Source organism: Biomphalaria glabrata, chromosome 1, assembly GCF_947242115.1.
Source record: "Biomphalaria glabrata chromosome 1, xgBioGlab47.1, whole genome shotgun sequence".
Taxonomy (NCBI): domain Eukaryota; kingdom Metazoa; phylum Mollusca; class Gastropoda; family Planorbidae; genus Biomphalaria; species Biomphalaria glabrata.
The window spans coordinates 83,242,650-83,256,604 of record NC_074711.1 but is presented as its reverse complement, the minus strand read 5'-3'; the positions used below and the strand labels follow the sequence as shown (position 1 = coordinate 83,256,604).

At 31.1% G+C, this 13,955-nt stretch overlaps 1 protein-coding gene across 1 annotated transcript in view; it reads right to left on the bottom strand.

Moving 5' to 3' along the window:
• LOC106054579 (integrin alpha-4-like) overlaps positions 1-13,955 on the bottom strand; it is a 31,342-nt gene continuing 17,387 nt past the window's right edge. The window contains exons 8-22 of the mRNA XM_056018194.1: positions 13,807-13,860; positions 13,060-13,197; positions 12,856-12,964; positions 12,294-12,476; positions 10,971-11,177; positions 10,657-10,823; positions 10,013-10,147; positions 9,061-9,387; positions 8,297-8,466; positions 7,415-7,586; positions 6,778-6,900; positions 6,531-6,650; positions 6,116-6,205; positions 4,936-5,055; positions 1-4,645 (exon numbers count right to left, since the gene is read on the bottom strand). Of these exons, the coding sequence (XP_055874169.1) occupies positions 4,127-4,645; positions 4,936-5,055; positions 6,116-6,205; positions 6,531-6,650; positions 6,778-6,900; positions 7,415-7,586; positions 8,297-8,466; positions 9,061-9,387; positions 10,013-10,147; positions 10,657-10,823; positions 10,971-11,177; positions 12,294-12,476; positions 12,856-12,964; positions 13,060-13,197; positions 13,807-13,860 (2,634 nt within the window). The 3' untranslated portion in view covers positions 1-4,126. The remainder of the gene's footprint in view (positions 4,646-4,935; positions 5,056-6,115; positions 6,206-6,530; positions 6,651-6,777; positions 6,901-7,414; positions 7,587-8,296; positions 8,467-9,060; positions 9,388-10,012; positions 10,148-10,656; positions 10,824-10,970; positions 11,178-12,293; positions 12,477-12,855; positions 12,965-13,059; positions 13,198-13,806; positions 13,861-13,955) is intronic.

Sequence of the window (13,955 nt, the reverse complement as noted above, 5' to 3'; positions counted from 1 at the left end):
TTCAAGTTTCATGGTACTTTTTAATCTAAACAATGTAAAATGATAGTGAAACACTGACTGTACAAATACTGAACTGAAAGTGTCCAGTTAAAAAGCTTCTAAAAACCTGTAGAAACACAACAAGCCTATCGCCAGTTACATATGAGAAGAGAAACATTGCTTTGTCATATCATGAGTTATTTGTACTTCATGTATTCACAAAAAGTATTTTCCCAAATGTCAGTTCTCTTGCCACCCTTAATCACCAGTAGTATGCTGGCCTCTGTCGCATGTCAACTGTTAATACATGACCACACCTATCAATTCAATTACAACAATATATATATATATAAATGTTTATTCATATCTTTGTTGACTTTTTTTGTTTAAATGGTAAACTCATGATTTCAAAAAACTAATGTTTCTGTTGATTAATCATAAAAAGCTAAGTAAAACAGAACATTTTTTTTTATGCTGAACAAAATAATTGAATAAACTATAAGCAATTAGAAATTTTCATTAACCATATAAAAACATTGATAGTACTTAAAAGGCAATATTTCATATATAACTTTTCTGAAAGTGCAAGTCAACTGTAAATTAAAACAACATTCTTATCATCCACCATATTAGAAATAAATAATAATATAAAAACATGCAGTTTTATTTGTTAAGCTTTAAAAAAAAAATTAAACAAAAATTAAGGCTGCACTAAAAAAAATAAATTTTTGAAAAGCTAAAAATAAACCAAATGCTCTAATTCACAACACAGATAGTCTATAATTTATAATTCATTCTACAATTACTGACACTTATAAGCATTGAATTCAACTGTCAAAAAACACCAATTCAACTTCTCTAAAATATAGACAATCTGGCAGTTCAGAGTATCCCATCCCTTAATTTAAATTTGTTTCAGCTGTAATTCACTGAGAAATATACCCTTTGAGAGACAAAAGAAAATTAAATAGACAAATATTTATAAAGAGAGAGATTTAGAACTTATATTTTTAGATGAAAACAAAATTCACAGTGATTCATCAAATTCTTTAATCATAATTAAAGAAATGTATTAAAAATAAAGTACTCAGTATTATCTTTTATATTATTATAAAGCTTTCATCTACAAAAGATCTGGATTTTATTTCCAAAGCTCACCTTCACAATAATGCTGAAGTGTCATAAGCCCCAACAGAAATGGGTGCCCCTTACCTTTTTTTTTTGCAATGTATCTTTTATACATATTTGAGGGGTTTCAACATGTGGGGAGAGGGTCCGAGTTGTCTGAGGTCCAAAAATGTTTGGTGGTGGGCCTGCCTGGATAGATTAATTTGGAGAGTTGGGAGTTACCCAAATATTGCCCTTCTTAATGGGTCTGATGGATCAAAAAGTATAATTTATGACAAGACAAAAAAAGTTATGTTAAAAGAGCTGTAAAACTAGAATGTGGCGAACATGTTCCTAAAAGCAAGACAAATTCAAAGAATTTGAGAATCTATACTTAGTAAAATAGAAACTAAACATTAAACAAGAAAAAATTAAAAAAAAACTTTTTTTTTGTTTAGCCAATATCATGCTTGTAGCTTTATCAATGCCCTATGATACTATCACTTGTCTGCACCAGTTGGGAAAAGTAAGGGGGAGAAGGGGGTGTGTGTGTGAATGTTTCCATGATTGCTTTTTAAAAGCATTAAAAAAAAAGTTTTATGACTTAAATTCGAATTCAGGTCTCAAGCCTTCTCAAGGGGACTTTTTCAACTTATACCACCACATCTTTTAAGTACAAGTTCTTTCCCTTGTTCTATACCAAACAAAATAATTAATTACCAATAGTTAATAATGTAATTTTCTTTGTTGATTCTTGTTTTATCTGGTTTTAGAAGTAATTGTGCAAAATTTCAACTTGATCCGAGATTTGGGTATAGGAGAAAAAACATTTTACCAGACAGACAGAGAGCGTTAATAAAAGCTTTAAAATAAATGATAACAACTGATACGAAAGAGCTGTGGATGCAAGTGCCTTTATTTGTTACCTGAAGAACATTGATACAGTCTTTAGATAATGAGTATGAACACTGGGATATCAATATCACATTGTATATTGCAAAAAGAAAATTGTTCTAACAACAATTAAGGACTTCAAATTCAAAAAGCAAAGTTTAACACATAATATAGCAGTCAAGCAAACACATATAATATAATGAAGCAAATGTAACTTTTGGTCATCAGAAAAAAAAAAAGATTTTATACACATTTTATTCAAGTGTAAAATTTAAAAATTATAATGGTAATGATTTAATTTTTGTGTAGCACAAACTAGGGTGAACTGAGCAAATATCATTTCATGCTTCAAGCAAAACAAAAGTACAAAATAATGATCATTGAGAATTTTAGTTTAAGTTAAAAAAAATAATAATGCTGAGATCTGCCAATCGAATGGTTTGGGTTTTTTTTCCAAAAAATTCTTTCAAAAGTAAATTTTAAAAAAAAAGTAAAATAAGATAGTATTACATTAATTGTCATATTAAATTAAATATAAATCACATAATTTAATGATGAAACATAAGGCATTTTGATAAAAGTTGTACACAATAAGAATATATGTCTAAATCAAAAGCAAGCAATTTTTTATTTTCATGTTGTTGTTTTTTTCCAAATAGGAATACTTATTGACATCAACACATATTTATATTATAATACAGAGTTGCCCATAACAATATGAGTTAGTAAATTATGGACTTATTTTAGTGTAGGCCACTTCTGGCAGCATAAGCTGTTTTCAATGTGGTTTCAGCACATCAGTTGTTTTCATTTTACTTTAAGGTCTCACGTTAGTACAAAATCTTCACACTTTCTATGAAAAAAAAATGTGAAAGACAATTTTAATGCTCATTTGTAACTTGAACCATTGTAGATTCCGCTCAGCAACTTCCATGAAGTAGAAGTTTGCATTATTAAGACATGAGCTCCAATCTTAGGACCATAGTTATTGCAAAATATGAAAGAAACATTAAAGAACATAAAACAAAAATGCTTTTAACCTTGATTATAATATTAGAATATGTGTACTCTCTTTTGGACCACTCAATCTAAATTTAAAAAAAAACAAAAATCAACATAACCATGAGGTTTAATAAATGAATATTCACATCTGACTAGAGTAACACCAATAGTTGTCGTCTAACTTGGAAACACTCCAAGAAAGAGGACTAAGAAAGTAAATTAGAAACAACATCTTGTCTTTTAAATTACAGATGTTTCTTCAAAACAGAAGCAGAAGATAATTACCTCCTACGAGTATCTTTAATCTAGTTGTGCATGTTAATTAGAGACTTAAACTGGCTGTGTGAGATGCGTGCTAGACTGTTGTTCAGCAGTCTCAATGGTCCAGAGTTTATTCCCTGCCCGCCACCATCCCTCGACATCTTGCAGGAGGATTGGACCAGGAAGTATATTACCTTCAACTCTGAAGGAATATCCAAAACAAGTAAAACATTTTTTATAACCAATTCCATGTTCTAATGGCAGGAGTGAAGAAGGAATGAATTAGTTCAAGCAAATGGATTAAGAAATGTGGCCTTTATCATTATGTCTTTCAGAATATTTTATTAGATTGAGTTTTTGTATTTGTAAGTTATGGTTTAGTGTTTTATGTTTTACTGCCAAAGGTAGGCACAGACAGCAAAAAAAAAAAAAACAACTTAAGTAGACCCCCACAGACAGTGGATTAGTCTGCATTAGATGTGTCAAAATATGCAACTACTCTGTGAAGTGCTGCACTCATTCTTAATCTCTGGATTCAAAGACTTTGCCTTAATTCAATTTAATTATGGCTACTTTACTTTTTAGTCTTCTGTCTTGAAGTGTCTATAAGCACTGAACCAAAATTTACAAATATGAAAAAGACACTGCAATAAAACATTAATTTTAGTTCATAGTATAACGTAACTCTATGTAGTTATATTTGACTCTGAATGTTTAGCCTATTAGTAAATTATTGTATTAAAAAAGAAATACTTGATTATTTATTATTTTAAAAATATTTTGTTCATATTTACATGTTTTGTACTTGGTTCATGCTAAGCAGAAACATTTTGAGCCAATTACTGACTGGAATTCAGGTAACATAAAAAGTGTAAATTTGTTATCAGGCTCTGGATTCTAGCGGCTCCAAGTAAAGTTCATTATTGAAGGAAGGTGGGGGAGCAGGTGGAGGGGAGGCTTGTGGAGGCAGCCAAATGTTCTGCCTCTGTTGGATACTGTGCTTTGGTGCTAGTTTTCTATGGGAGTTATGAGACCCATCTCTACTGCGATGATGATTTCGGGGCCTCTGTAAAAGTGGTTTGTTATTGTTATGGTACTGAAGGGTGTGGAAAGTCACTGCTTGCTCATCAGCATTCTGCCGCCTATTCAGACTATGGCTGAAAAAGTAATTATCTCTGTAACTGAAGGGTCCTATCTGACCATCAGGTGATGGGGGATATAATGGGCTCTCTGAGTGATGAAAGCTATGGTCTGATGTGCTAAGAGAAATTAGTCCTGGTGGGAGAACCATTAAATCACTGGAACGAGCACTTCCACTATCAGACTGGATCTCTCTTTCAAATTCAAAGTACTGAATTAGCTTTTGTAATTCTTCCTTCTTCTTTCTTTTAAAGAAGCCGCACTGAAAACAAAGCAAAAAGACAGAAAACTTTTTTGACACATTTACAACGAGAAGATTACATAATATCTGATAAAACAACACAATAATATACTACTAATAATAAACTTTAAAAAAAATATGGAATATTTTAGACTATCAAAAGTTAAAAAAAAAGGGATAAAAAAACTTGTCTAGTATTATTTGTAGAAAAACTATCTAGTATTTTATGCTTTAAAAAAAATATTTAGTTTTACAATTACTATTGAATTTAATTAAAACAACTTAAAACAACAACTAATTATTTCACTCACTTTCCATAACAGCACAACCAGAATATAAAGTATTAGAATTCCACTGGCAGCACTAATAATTAAAGCCCACCAACTCATGGCTTGACTCAATGGTGACTTGTAACCAATGTATGTCATAGTCTAAAAATAAACATTAAAAGTGATAAATATAGGGACTACATAACTGTAGATACAGAATTATACATGTTCATTTTAAATTAGACAGTCATTCTTGTTGATTTGAGACTTAAACTGTGTTGTTTATCCTTTTGACTTTTTCTTCTACTACTTTCATTAAATAATTTCCTAGCTATAACATGTCTATTATAGCTAATTAGATAAAATGTATATGTAATAATATGGGGGAAGAGGAGTGCTTTAGACCCTTTAAAAATATATATTGAACATGATTGGCTTTTGTGCCACAACACTATACAATCTAGGTCCCTCGAAATCACTTTTGACCACAACTAACAATGTTGGAGCACTAATGCAGTGTCCCTAGTATTGACATTTATCTCCTGAATTATCAGGGAAAACAGTAAATGTCATGGCTGGATAACTAATAAATTATAGCTTTTATATAGTGCTTCTTTCATGCTTATAGCATGCTCAGAGCGCTATAGTCCAACCTCATTTGTGGACCAGCGGGGAAAGGGGGCATCTGGGAGGTTTTCCATGCTGCCTTTAGGCCCTAAGTAAACACAACTCTGCTTGAGTCTGGTGTCGAGCCTCGAGCCCCCTTCATAGGTAGCCAAGTGTACTTAGCCTCTTGACCACGCTTCAACTACTAATGAGACTATAACCAACAAAAAATAAGATCTATTTCTTTAAACCAGTAGTAAAGTTACTGAATTTACAGAAACTCCCAAGACAAAATTAAAAGTAATGAAGCACAAATTTTAAAAAAATCTGTAGCCTCAGATAAAAGTAAAAAAAGTGTCATATGTTACAACAAACTCAACCAAGAAACATTATGAATCAGTTTGTTTAAGTCTTTACTTAACATAAGCCACAAGGTTAACACATGGATATACATCGGACATAATCTTTATGAAAGAGTGTAAAGTAAAGGATAAGAAAAGGAAAATTATATACCGGGTACTATAAAATAAAAGACTATCTAAATATAACATTTAAATATCAAGTGCATTACAATTTGAAGCAAAACTAAAGTGTGCAATGTCTGATGTATACTTACAGTAACATTAAATATTGACGTAAGTGAAGTATAAGATGTATAGCTGGGCTCTTGAAGTTGACAAGAAGTAACCAGGCCAAAGTTATCAATCTGAAATAAAAGTATTTGAAACAGAACATCAGTTCCATCAGCTTAAACATTTCACCTTCATTAACTCACTTTTGGTAAACATTAAAAATGTTGAACTCATTTACATATTGTTTGCTTTACATGGTAAGAAAATAAGTACAGGCTACGACTGATTTTCAAAGTGAAGCATTAAATGAAACAAACAAACAAATTATTGAATAAAGGTAAACAGACATATATTGGTTACTGGGATGCAGAATAAAAAAAAAATAGATACTTGTTATAAAATAGGGCCAACTATTTGCATGCCCTTTAAAAGTTGTAAATGCATTTCATTTAGACTTACCTTAGCCACCAGTAGCGCATCACTTCTCAGTGAAAGGCTAACAGTGATATAGATTTGCTGATGTGTATACATGGTGCCAACATAACATGTTACGTTGGAGCAAGATGGAGGCTCACATTTCTACAAAGTCAAATAAACCAACAGAACAAGATGTAAATAACAGTTATAATAATTGCTTACTGACTGTATCTTGAGCAAAACCTTTTTTTTTTCTTAATTAAAACACACAAATTCATTCATTAGTTACCAAAAAAGCATTCAAGATGGCTCCCTCACTGTAGGAATAAGTTACATTTGTTTCACTAGTGTGCTCTAACAAGTTACATTCAACAGGAATTTGTGAATCATCTCTTGATGATTTGGTTTCAACCTAGATTTAGAAAGAAAGAAATATGGACTTTAAAATCAATATTTTATGTATATATACATTAAATTTAAACAAATATTCATCAGATCATAATTAAAACACAGATTGCAAAACAACAAATGTTTAAGCACTAAATTAAAAGTCTGTCCAATTTACTGAATTCACAACAATAAACAATTTGAAAGGATGCTTTAGCAACTGACTTTTAGCTAAAAATAAGACGAGGGTCACGTTGAAGATGATTAGAGCAACTAAATGAGACACATGAAAAGAAACATGTTATTTCAAGGCATAACACAAGCTAAGAATTGCAGGGGTAGAAAAAGTAGGTTTCAAAGTTATCATTATGACATTCAAAATTGCATACTCTTTGGGAGGGTGGAAGAGGAGGTGTTCTGAGTTCAAATGTAAAATTTTAATGTGACAGTTTCAAAATGTCAATAATGGGAGTACCTTAACATCAACAATGTCCATAATGGGAGTATCTTAACATCAACAATGTCAATAATGGGAGTACCTTAACATCAACAATCTTCAACCAGTGATTGGTAGGCACTTGAAATATTAGCTGACTGTGTGACATTGGGCTTGGTCCATGGTTGCTGAGAACATAAACGTGGGACAGAGTCTCCCAGCTGGTCAGAGATTGATGCAGCATAGAGATCTGAAGTTGTCCTGGCACAGATGACCTAAATAAAAGAGAATGAAGAATTGCAGTCTTTGTTTTAAAAAAAAAAAGTGTTTTTTAAAACAATTTCAATGCATTATTATATTACTATTTATATTATTATTTTTCTTTATAGACCTGTGTTGGCTTGGTTATATCTGGTGAATGGAGGACGAATGAATCCTCTAGAGGCAACTGGCAAGGGAAACTGGTCACCTCCACCGCCATGTGGATGTACTCAAAAGGGATCTTAAAGCCATGGACATATAAATGCTTGGGAAGACAAAGCTCAATTCAGCACAATTTGGAGAGAAGTGGTAGCCAGACAATCGATGGACAGAAAAGTAGCAATGATCTAAACCGACAAATTAAAGTGAGCCAAATGGAAAAAGACAGGCTCCTCCAACACACAGCAAGGTTCTACTTTCACATGCAAAGTATGCAGCAAAAATGCTATTCCAAAATAGGGTTTTATATTCACAACAAGACATAGTCATCTGAAGGTGGCCAATGATTATTATATAAGGCATCTCTTTACAATCATAGAATGCTCAATGCTGTTTGGTGAAATGGCATTTGGTAGAATACACAAAGGTGCTAACAAAAATACAATTGAAAACCTCAAGTAAAATTCTGTTCTTACTTTGGAATTAACTAAAGCCATTCCTTTTGATTGCCAAGCATTTTAGACAAGTTGTATATATTCTCATTAAGAAAGAATCTATACATTACCCTGTAATTTCCATCTCAGACGCTATATGAACTGGAATGGTGACGTTAATACTCTTCTGTACTATTGTTTGTCCTATTCTACGATTCACTGTTATGACACTGACATTGATGTTCAAGCTGTTGATACCATAAGGTAAGCTGTGAGCATAAAATCTGGTGCTTAATACAACCTGAAAAGTAAAATAAAAATGCTAGTATAATAATTAACTTAATTTTAGTTATTTTGACTTTTTAGCTGAAATGAAATGCTAATTTACACATTAAAATTCTTAAAAAAAAATAAGTTTATTATAATCATTACAAAAATCCACTTGAAGGCTACCATATAGTTTATGATTAAAAAAATATAAATAAAATTTAGAAATATTCATAATACATAGTTGTTTTGTTTTTTTTACTTTTAAGATTTCAGATGTTTTTATCTAGCAGTTCTAAACATTATCTTCTTGTCACCACCTTCCCTTGCCATCCTACAGGAGGTTTGTTCTAGTGAGTAATAATCTTCAATTCTGAGGCAACATCCAAACATTATAACAAAACAAAACAAAAAAAAAACAATTATTTTTCAAGAAAATATTGAGAAAGGATGAAAAAAAAAAAAAGATTCACTAAAGCAGAGAAGTTTAAACTGACATTAAAGCCAATGATTTACAAGTTTGTTCAATGGGAGCATGAGGGCCAACCTCCATTGTGTTAGGAAATGAATGCTTTACCATTAGACTTGACCACAAAGCCACCAAGACCCTAAATATGCAGTCACTTACCTCATCAAGATGCTTGACAGGGTTTAAAATATCACAGCTGACAGTGTTTAATGGTGTAGAGCTGGTACTGTAGCTAGACAAACAGGTTGCAGCCCATCCACCGACGACCACTCGTGTATTTGTGTAGTGAAGATAAAGTGGATAGTCAATAACCAGCATGGTAAGATAAGAGATTTCCCCGTTGTTGGTGAGAGTCAGCTCCAGGTCAAAGTAAGGAGAATTATCTATAACCATTTTTTGTTCCCCATTCTTGAAGACTGGATTGGCCATCACTGTGAAATCTGATAGGCAACTATGGTCTCCCTTGCATTCCAAAGAGTAATAAGCCTGCAAAAATTGAGAATGTTAATGAGAAGTAATCTCGTTTAATTGCTTTTTTTTAAATGAATCACATAGTACTTATTAGGTCTAAACTTTAATGTTTGATTTAAAAATAGATAATATTTCATACAATTTAATGAAAACAGCTTGATTGTCATTAACAGTTTTGAAAAAATGAATTTGTTTTAATTATTCAAAAAAAATTTTTTTAAAGTATAAAAAGCAAAATTACTATTTAAAAATTAACAACAAAAAAAAAAAAAAAAAAAAAAAGGGGGGGGAGGGGGAGGGATCAGAAGATGCAAGGGGGGGGGGGGGGGGGGGAAATCAGAAGATGCAAAGTCAGGGTAAAAGACTCAAGTTTGATTTTAAGTCTTAACACTCTAAAGCATTTGTAATTTCAGGCACCTTGAGGTGATATGGGGTTTCTTGCTAGTTAGATTTAATAATAATGAATTAATGTGAATCCACCTAAATCAATTATGCTTACCAAAACTGAATGTATTTTATATAAGCTTTTTTTTTTTTATGAAATAAATATACTTATTTCAGAGCAACTATAAGCCTATACCGGTACCTTACTAAAAAAAAAAAAGAATAGAAATAAAAATTCTTTCACTGCAGCACTTACCATGGCAAAAGCATTTGTAGGATTGTAAATATTTTTAATAGGACAAATGGTGCATAAACTTGCTATTCCAATAGAGCTAGAAGCAATATCATAATCAAGATCTATTCTCAAAGGTGTAAAGACATCTCTGCTTTCCTAGAAAACAAAAATTATCAGGATAACAATATTGGAGTAGCTACAATCGACAGAACTTAAGAAATTCTTTCAACAACTGATTTAAGAACAACAAGACTTTTTTTTTTTAAATAATAAAAACAACATATTTCTTTTAGAACAATGATACATATAACGCTTTGGTACTGGGCATTGGAAATACAATTTTTTTTTAGAGCTGCTGATATTTACAAAAGCATACTGCATATCCAAAGGTACACTTGCTTTTTTTTTTTGTTAGCATTATTCATCCACTATGAATTAAATAAACTTGAGTCAAAGCGTATAACTCACTTACAAGAAAAGTATTTTTAGGTATATTGAGAAAAAGAATTATGCTAAAGTCAAATAAAAATTTTTATATTAAAAATTCAGAAAACAAGTAAACTATAATTATCAATCTGACAGACGTACTTGAAAACAAATGATGCTAAACATTAACATTTCAATGGCACGTAGCTAAAATGTTTGACCTTGTAATTCTTACTTACTCGTGTGTAAATGATGTATTTCTTAGGACACAATCGTTTGTCTAATCGTATAGTGATAATATCAGTGAATGTTTCAATCTCTGTAAATCCTGGACCCTGCATGAACAATCTTGATCTCTCTCCTCTATGACGTTCTAGGGTGTCTAGCTTAAGAGTCACATTTACATCTGAATAATGTAGGAAAATTATTGAGAGGTGATAACATATTCAGTAAATGTATATATACCAAAGTAGTCCACCCCCATTTTCCCTTATTTCTTTAACCAATATAGCTTTATAAAAATAAAAAATATTTTAAATTTTAAAATGCTTACCTGAAGATGGGGGAAGATTTCTCCCAGAATACTGAAGACATACAGTAACTTCAATACAACGATAAGCTTTGCCTTGATGTATGCAATTAGGTTTACTATTACGATCAATTATGGTAGAAGACAATTCAAGAGTAGCATTCAGATCCACCACCGACCTTGTTCTAAGCAAGACAACTTTACTGGATTCATAAGCACCAACAGCAAAGTCTTTTTACAAGCGTGAAAGAATAAACATTTTATTTGTATTTATATATATATCAAGATACAAATAAAAGCCTAATAATGTAAATTACTTTTTTGATACTTCAGAAAAACATCTTTTCATATTATAAAGTTTATAGAAATTTTTATTCAGAAACTTAAATTTACATTTTATATAACTTAGTTGATTATATTTCCTTTAAAAAGTACAAGGCTTGTCTTTAAATATGAACAAGGCAGCCAAAGAACTGATGACTGCTTGGTCATGTGATGTGATATGCACTCTGGACTGTCATCTCAATGGTCTCAGTTTGAACACTGCCTGCTGCCATCCCCCTTAACATCCTCCTTAACATGGAGGTTTGGGTTAGGATGTAATAAACTTCAATTCTGAAGGAACATTGGAAACATATAAAACAAAAAAACAAAAGGAGTAAATTATAAATACAAAATGCAAATTTAAAAAAATAGAACTGTGATAAAAGAAAAAAATCAAAAAAATTAATATTAAATTATTTCTACAAGATGAAATTCTTTTTTGCATCATGGCACTTTTATTGAGATTTCACGACAACAAAAGTATGTCAAGGACATTAAATTTAACTTCCGTGATGCCAATTGAAAAAAAAAAGAAAGAATTGAGCTATATTTTAACATAACCCAATGCCTGACAGTTGATCTTCCTTATCTTCTATATTACTGCTAGTTAGTTGCCCATTTGTTTTGATATAAGTTTGAAGTCATAGAGTGAAAGTCTAATACTTCCTTGAAATTATTTTGTTTCAAATGGAAGAGCTTTAAAAATTTTAGTTGGCAGGTCTAACTATGTGTACAAAAATGATCATATAAAAACAGCTTTATTTTGTGCACTGGATACACTAAAAAGATTGTTATTTATAGTTTCTCTGCCATGTATGAACATTTCAAATTTGATGGAATTTTCAGTAAGTCAACTATAATACTTCATTGTATGAAAAGATTTTTCTATAAAGTTCTATTTCTGTAAAACCTTATCTACTTTGACAGACAGAAAAACTTTCTGAATCACAATGAAAATACATTTAAAGTTAAATTAGTTATCAAAGTTCTCTATTCCATTTTTAAGAGGATTGGCTACACTACCTGCATAGTGATTGCTATCAACATCCCAAGGTCTAGAAAACGACCACCCAAATGTTTTGAGGTCACTGGCTATGGTTTTACCCACAATCCTCTGTGATGGTTTGAAATTTAATCCACTTTTAGCTCCATTGTAAATGTAAACAACACCAGACTCTTCCTCATAAGGAGCACCAACAGCAATATCTGTCAAATTTTGTTATTATTTCCAAATATTACATTCACAAAACAAGAAATAAGATGATGGGAGCAATTAAATTCAAATTATGATGTATCATAAGTAAAAATCTAAATTTTTTTTTAAATGCTTATAAATAAATGCAATTGAAAATAACAAGATTGATGGAGAGAGAAAAAAAAAGGGAAATGAGAGGAGTATTCATAAGACTGTGATTGAAACAATTCTGCACAGAATTATAAATTGTTTAGAAAGCATGAAGATAAATAAAAGAACTTTAAAAATTGTACAAAAATAAACAAATTTTGTCACATGAAAAAAAATGTATAAAGTGCTAGTATATTTTATATCTTAGCAATATAAAAACAAAAGCATCTCACAACATACCTTCAAATCTATCCAAATTCAAGTCCCCTAAATTAGCCACTGATGTACCAAATCTGCTACCTACAGTATTGGAACCAGCAAGAAGATTTTTGTCAAGCTCTAAATTAAACTGTGGAGAAATGTAAGCATCTGAATAACTTTGATGAGCTCATCAAGGAAAGTTGACATTTATTCAATCAACTATTCAATGAAGCGATAACTTACAAATTCTCTATTTATGAAAACATAAACTCTGCCCTCATCTTGCTGGTCAGAGTAAAAAGGAGCACCCACAATAAGGTCATCCAACTTGTCACCATTGACATCAGCAGCGCATAATGATGATCCAAACATGCTTCCAAGCTGAAGGAGAAAAAACAAACAACAAAATTATGATTTCTTATGCTCACTCCAGGGCACAGGATTCAAACAAACAACAAAATTATGATTTCTTATGCTCATTCCAGGGCACATGATTCAAAATGTTTAACTTTTGAAATGTAAGAAACAGGTTAAAACTCTGCCTATAGAATAAACTATAGAGATTTCTCAGAATTTAAGAACAAGCTTACTCCCACATACAAATGCACAAAAACAAAAGATATCACCTGGCACCAGTTGTAACATACATAAAAAAAAAATGTTTGAGATTGTGGGACAAATAAAATAATTTCCTTAAAACTGACAGCAACCTTTTTAAAAATTCTGATAATGATTTAAATAATGTAAATACTTTACATAATAATAATTACAATTGCAATGTTTTAGAGTCTAAAGATTGAAGATGAGTGCATTATTTGACATGATTTCACGAAAACAAAAACAGTTGCAACTAGCATATTTTTCCACATCTGGTGCAGACCAAGCCATTGTCCCCCGGAGGTCTATTTAAGTTTTCTTTATGTCTTCTTTGCCTGTAAATACTTGACTAATTAGAATTTAAAAAGTGCATTAAACAAGTGCACAATTTACCTGATCACCTTCCTTGACCAAAATAAGTTTATAATTGTAGCTATAGGCATATACCTGGAATGTAAAAAAAAATAATTAGTTTACAATACTATTTAAAAAAAAAAAGGAAATATTAAGCTTTTCTAAATCAGAATTGATAATTAAAAATA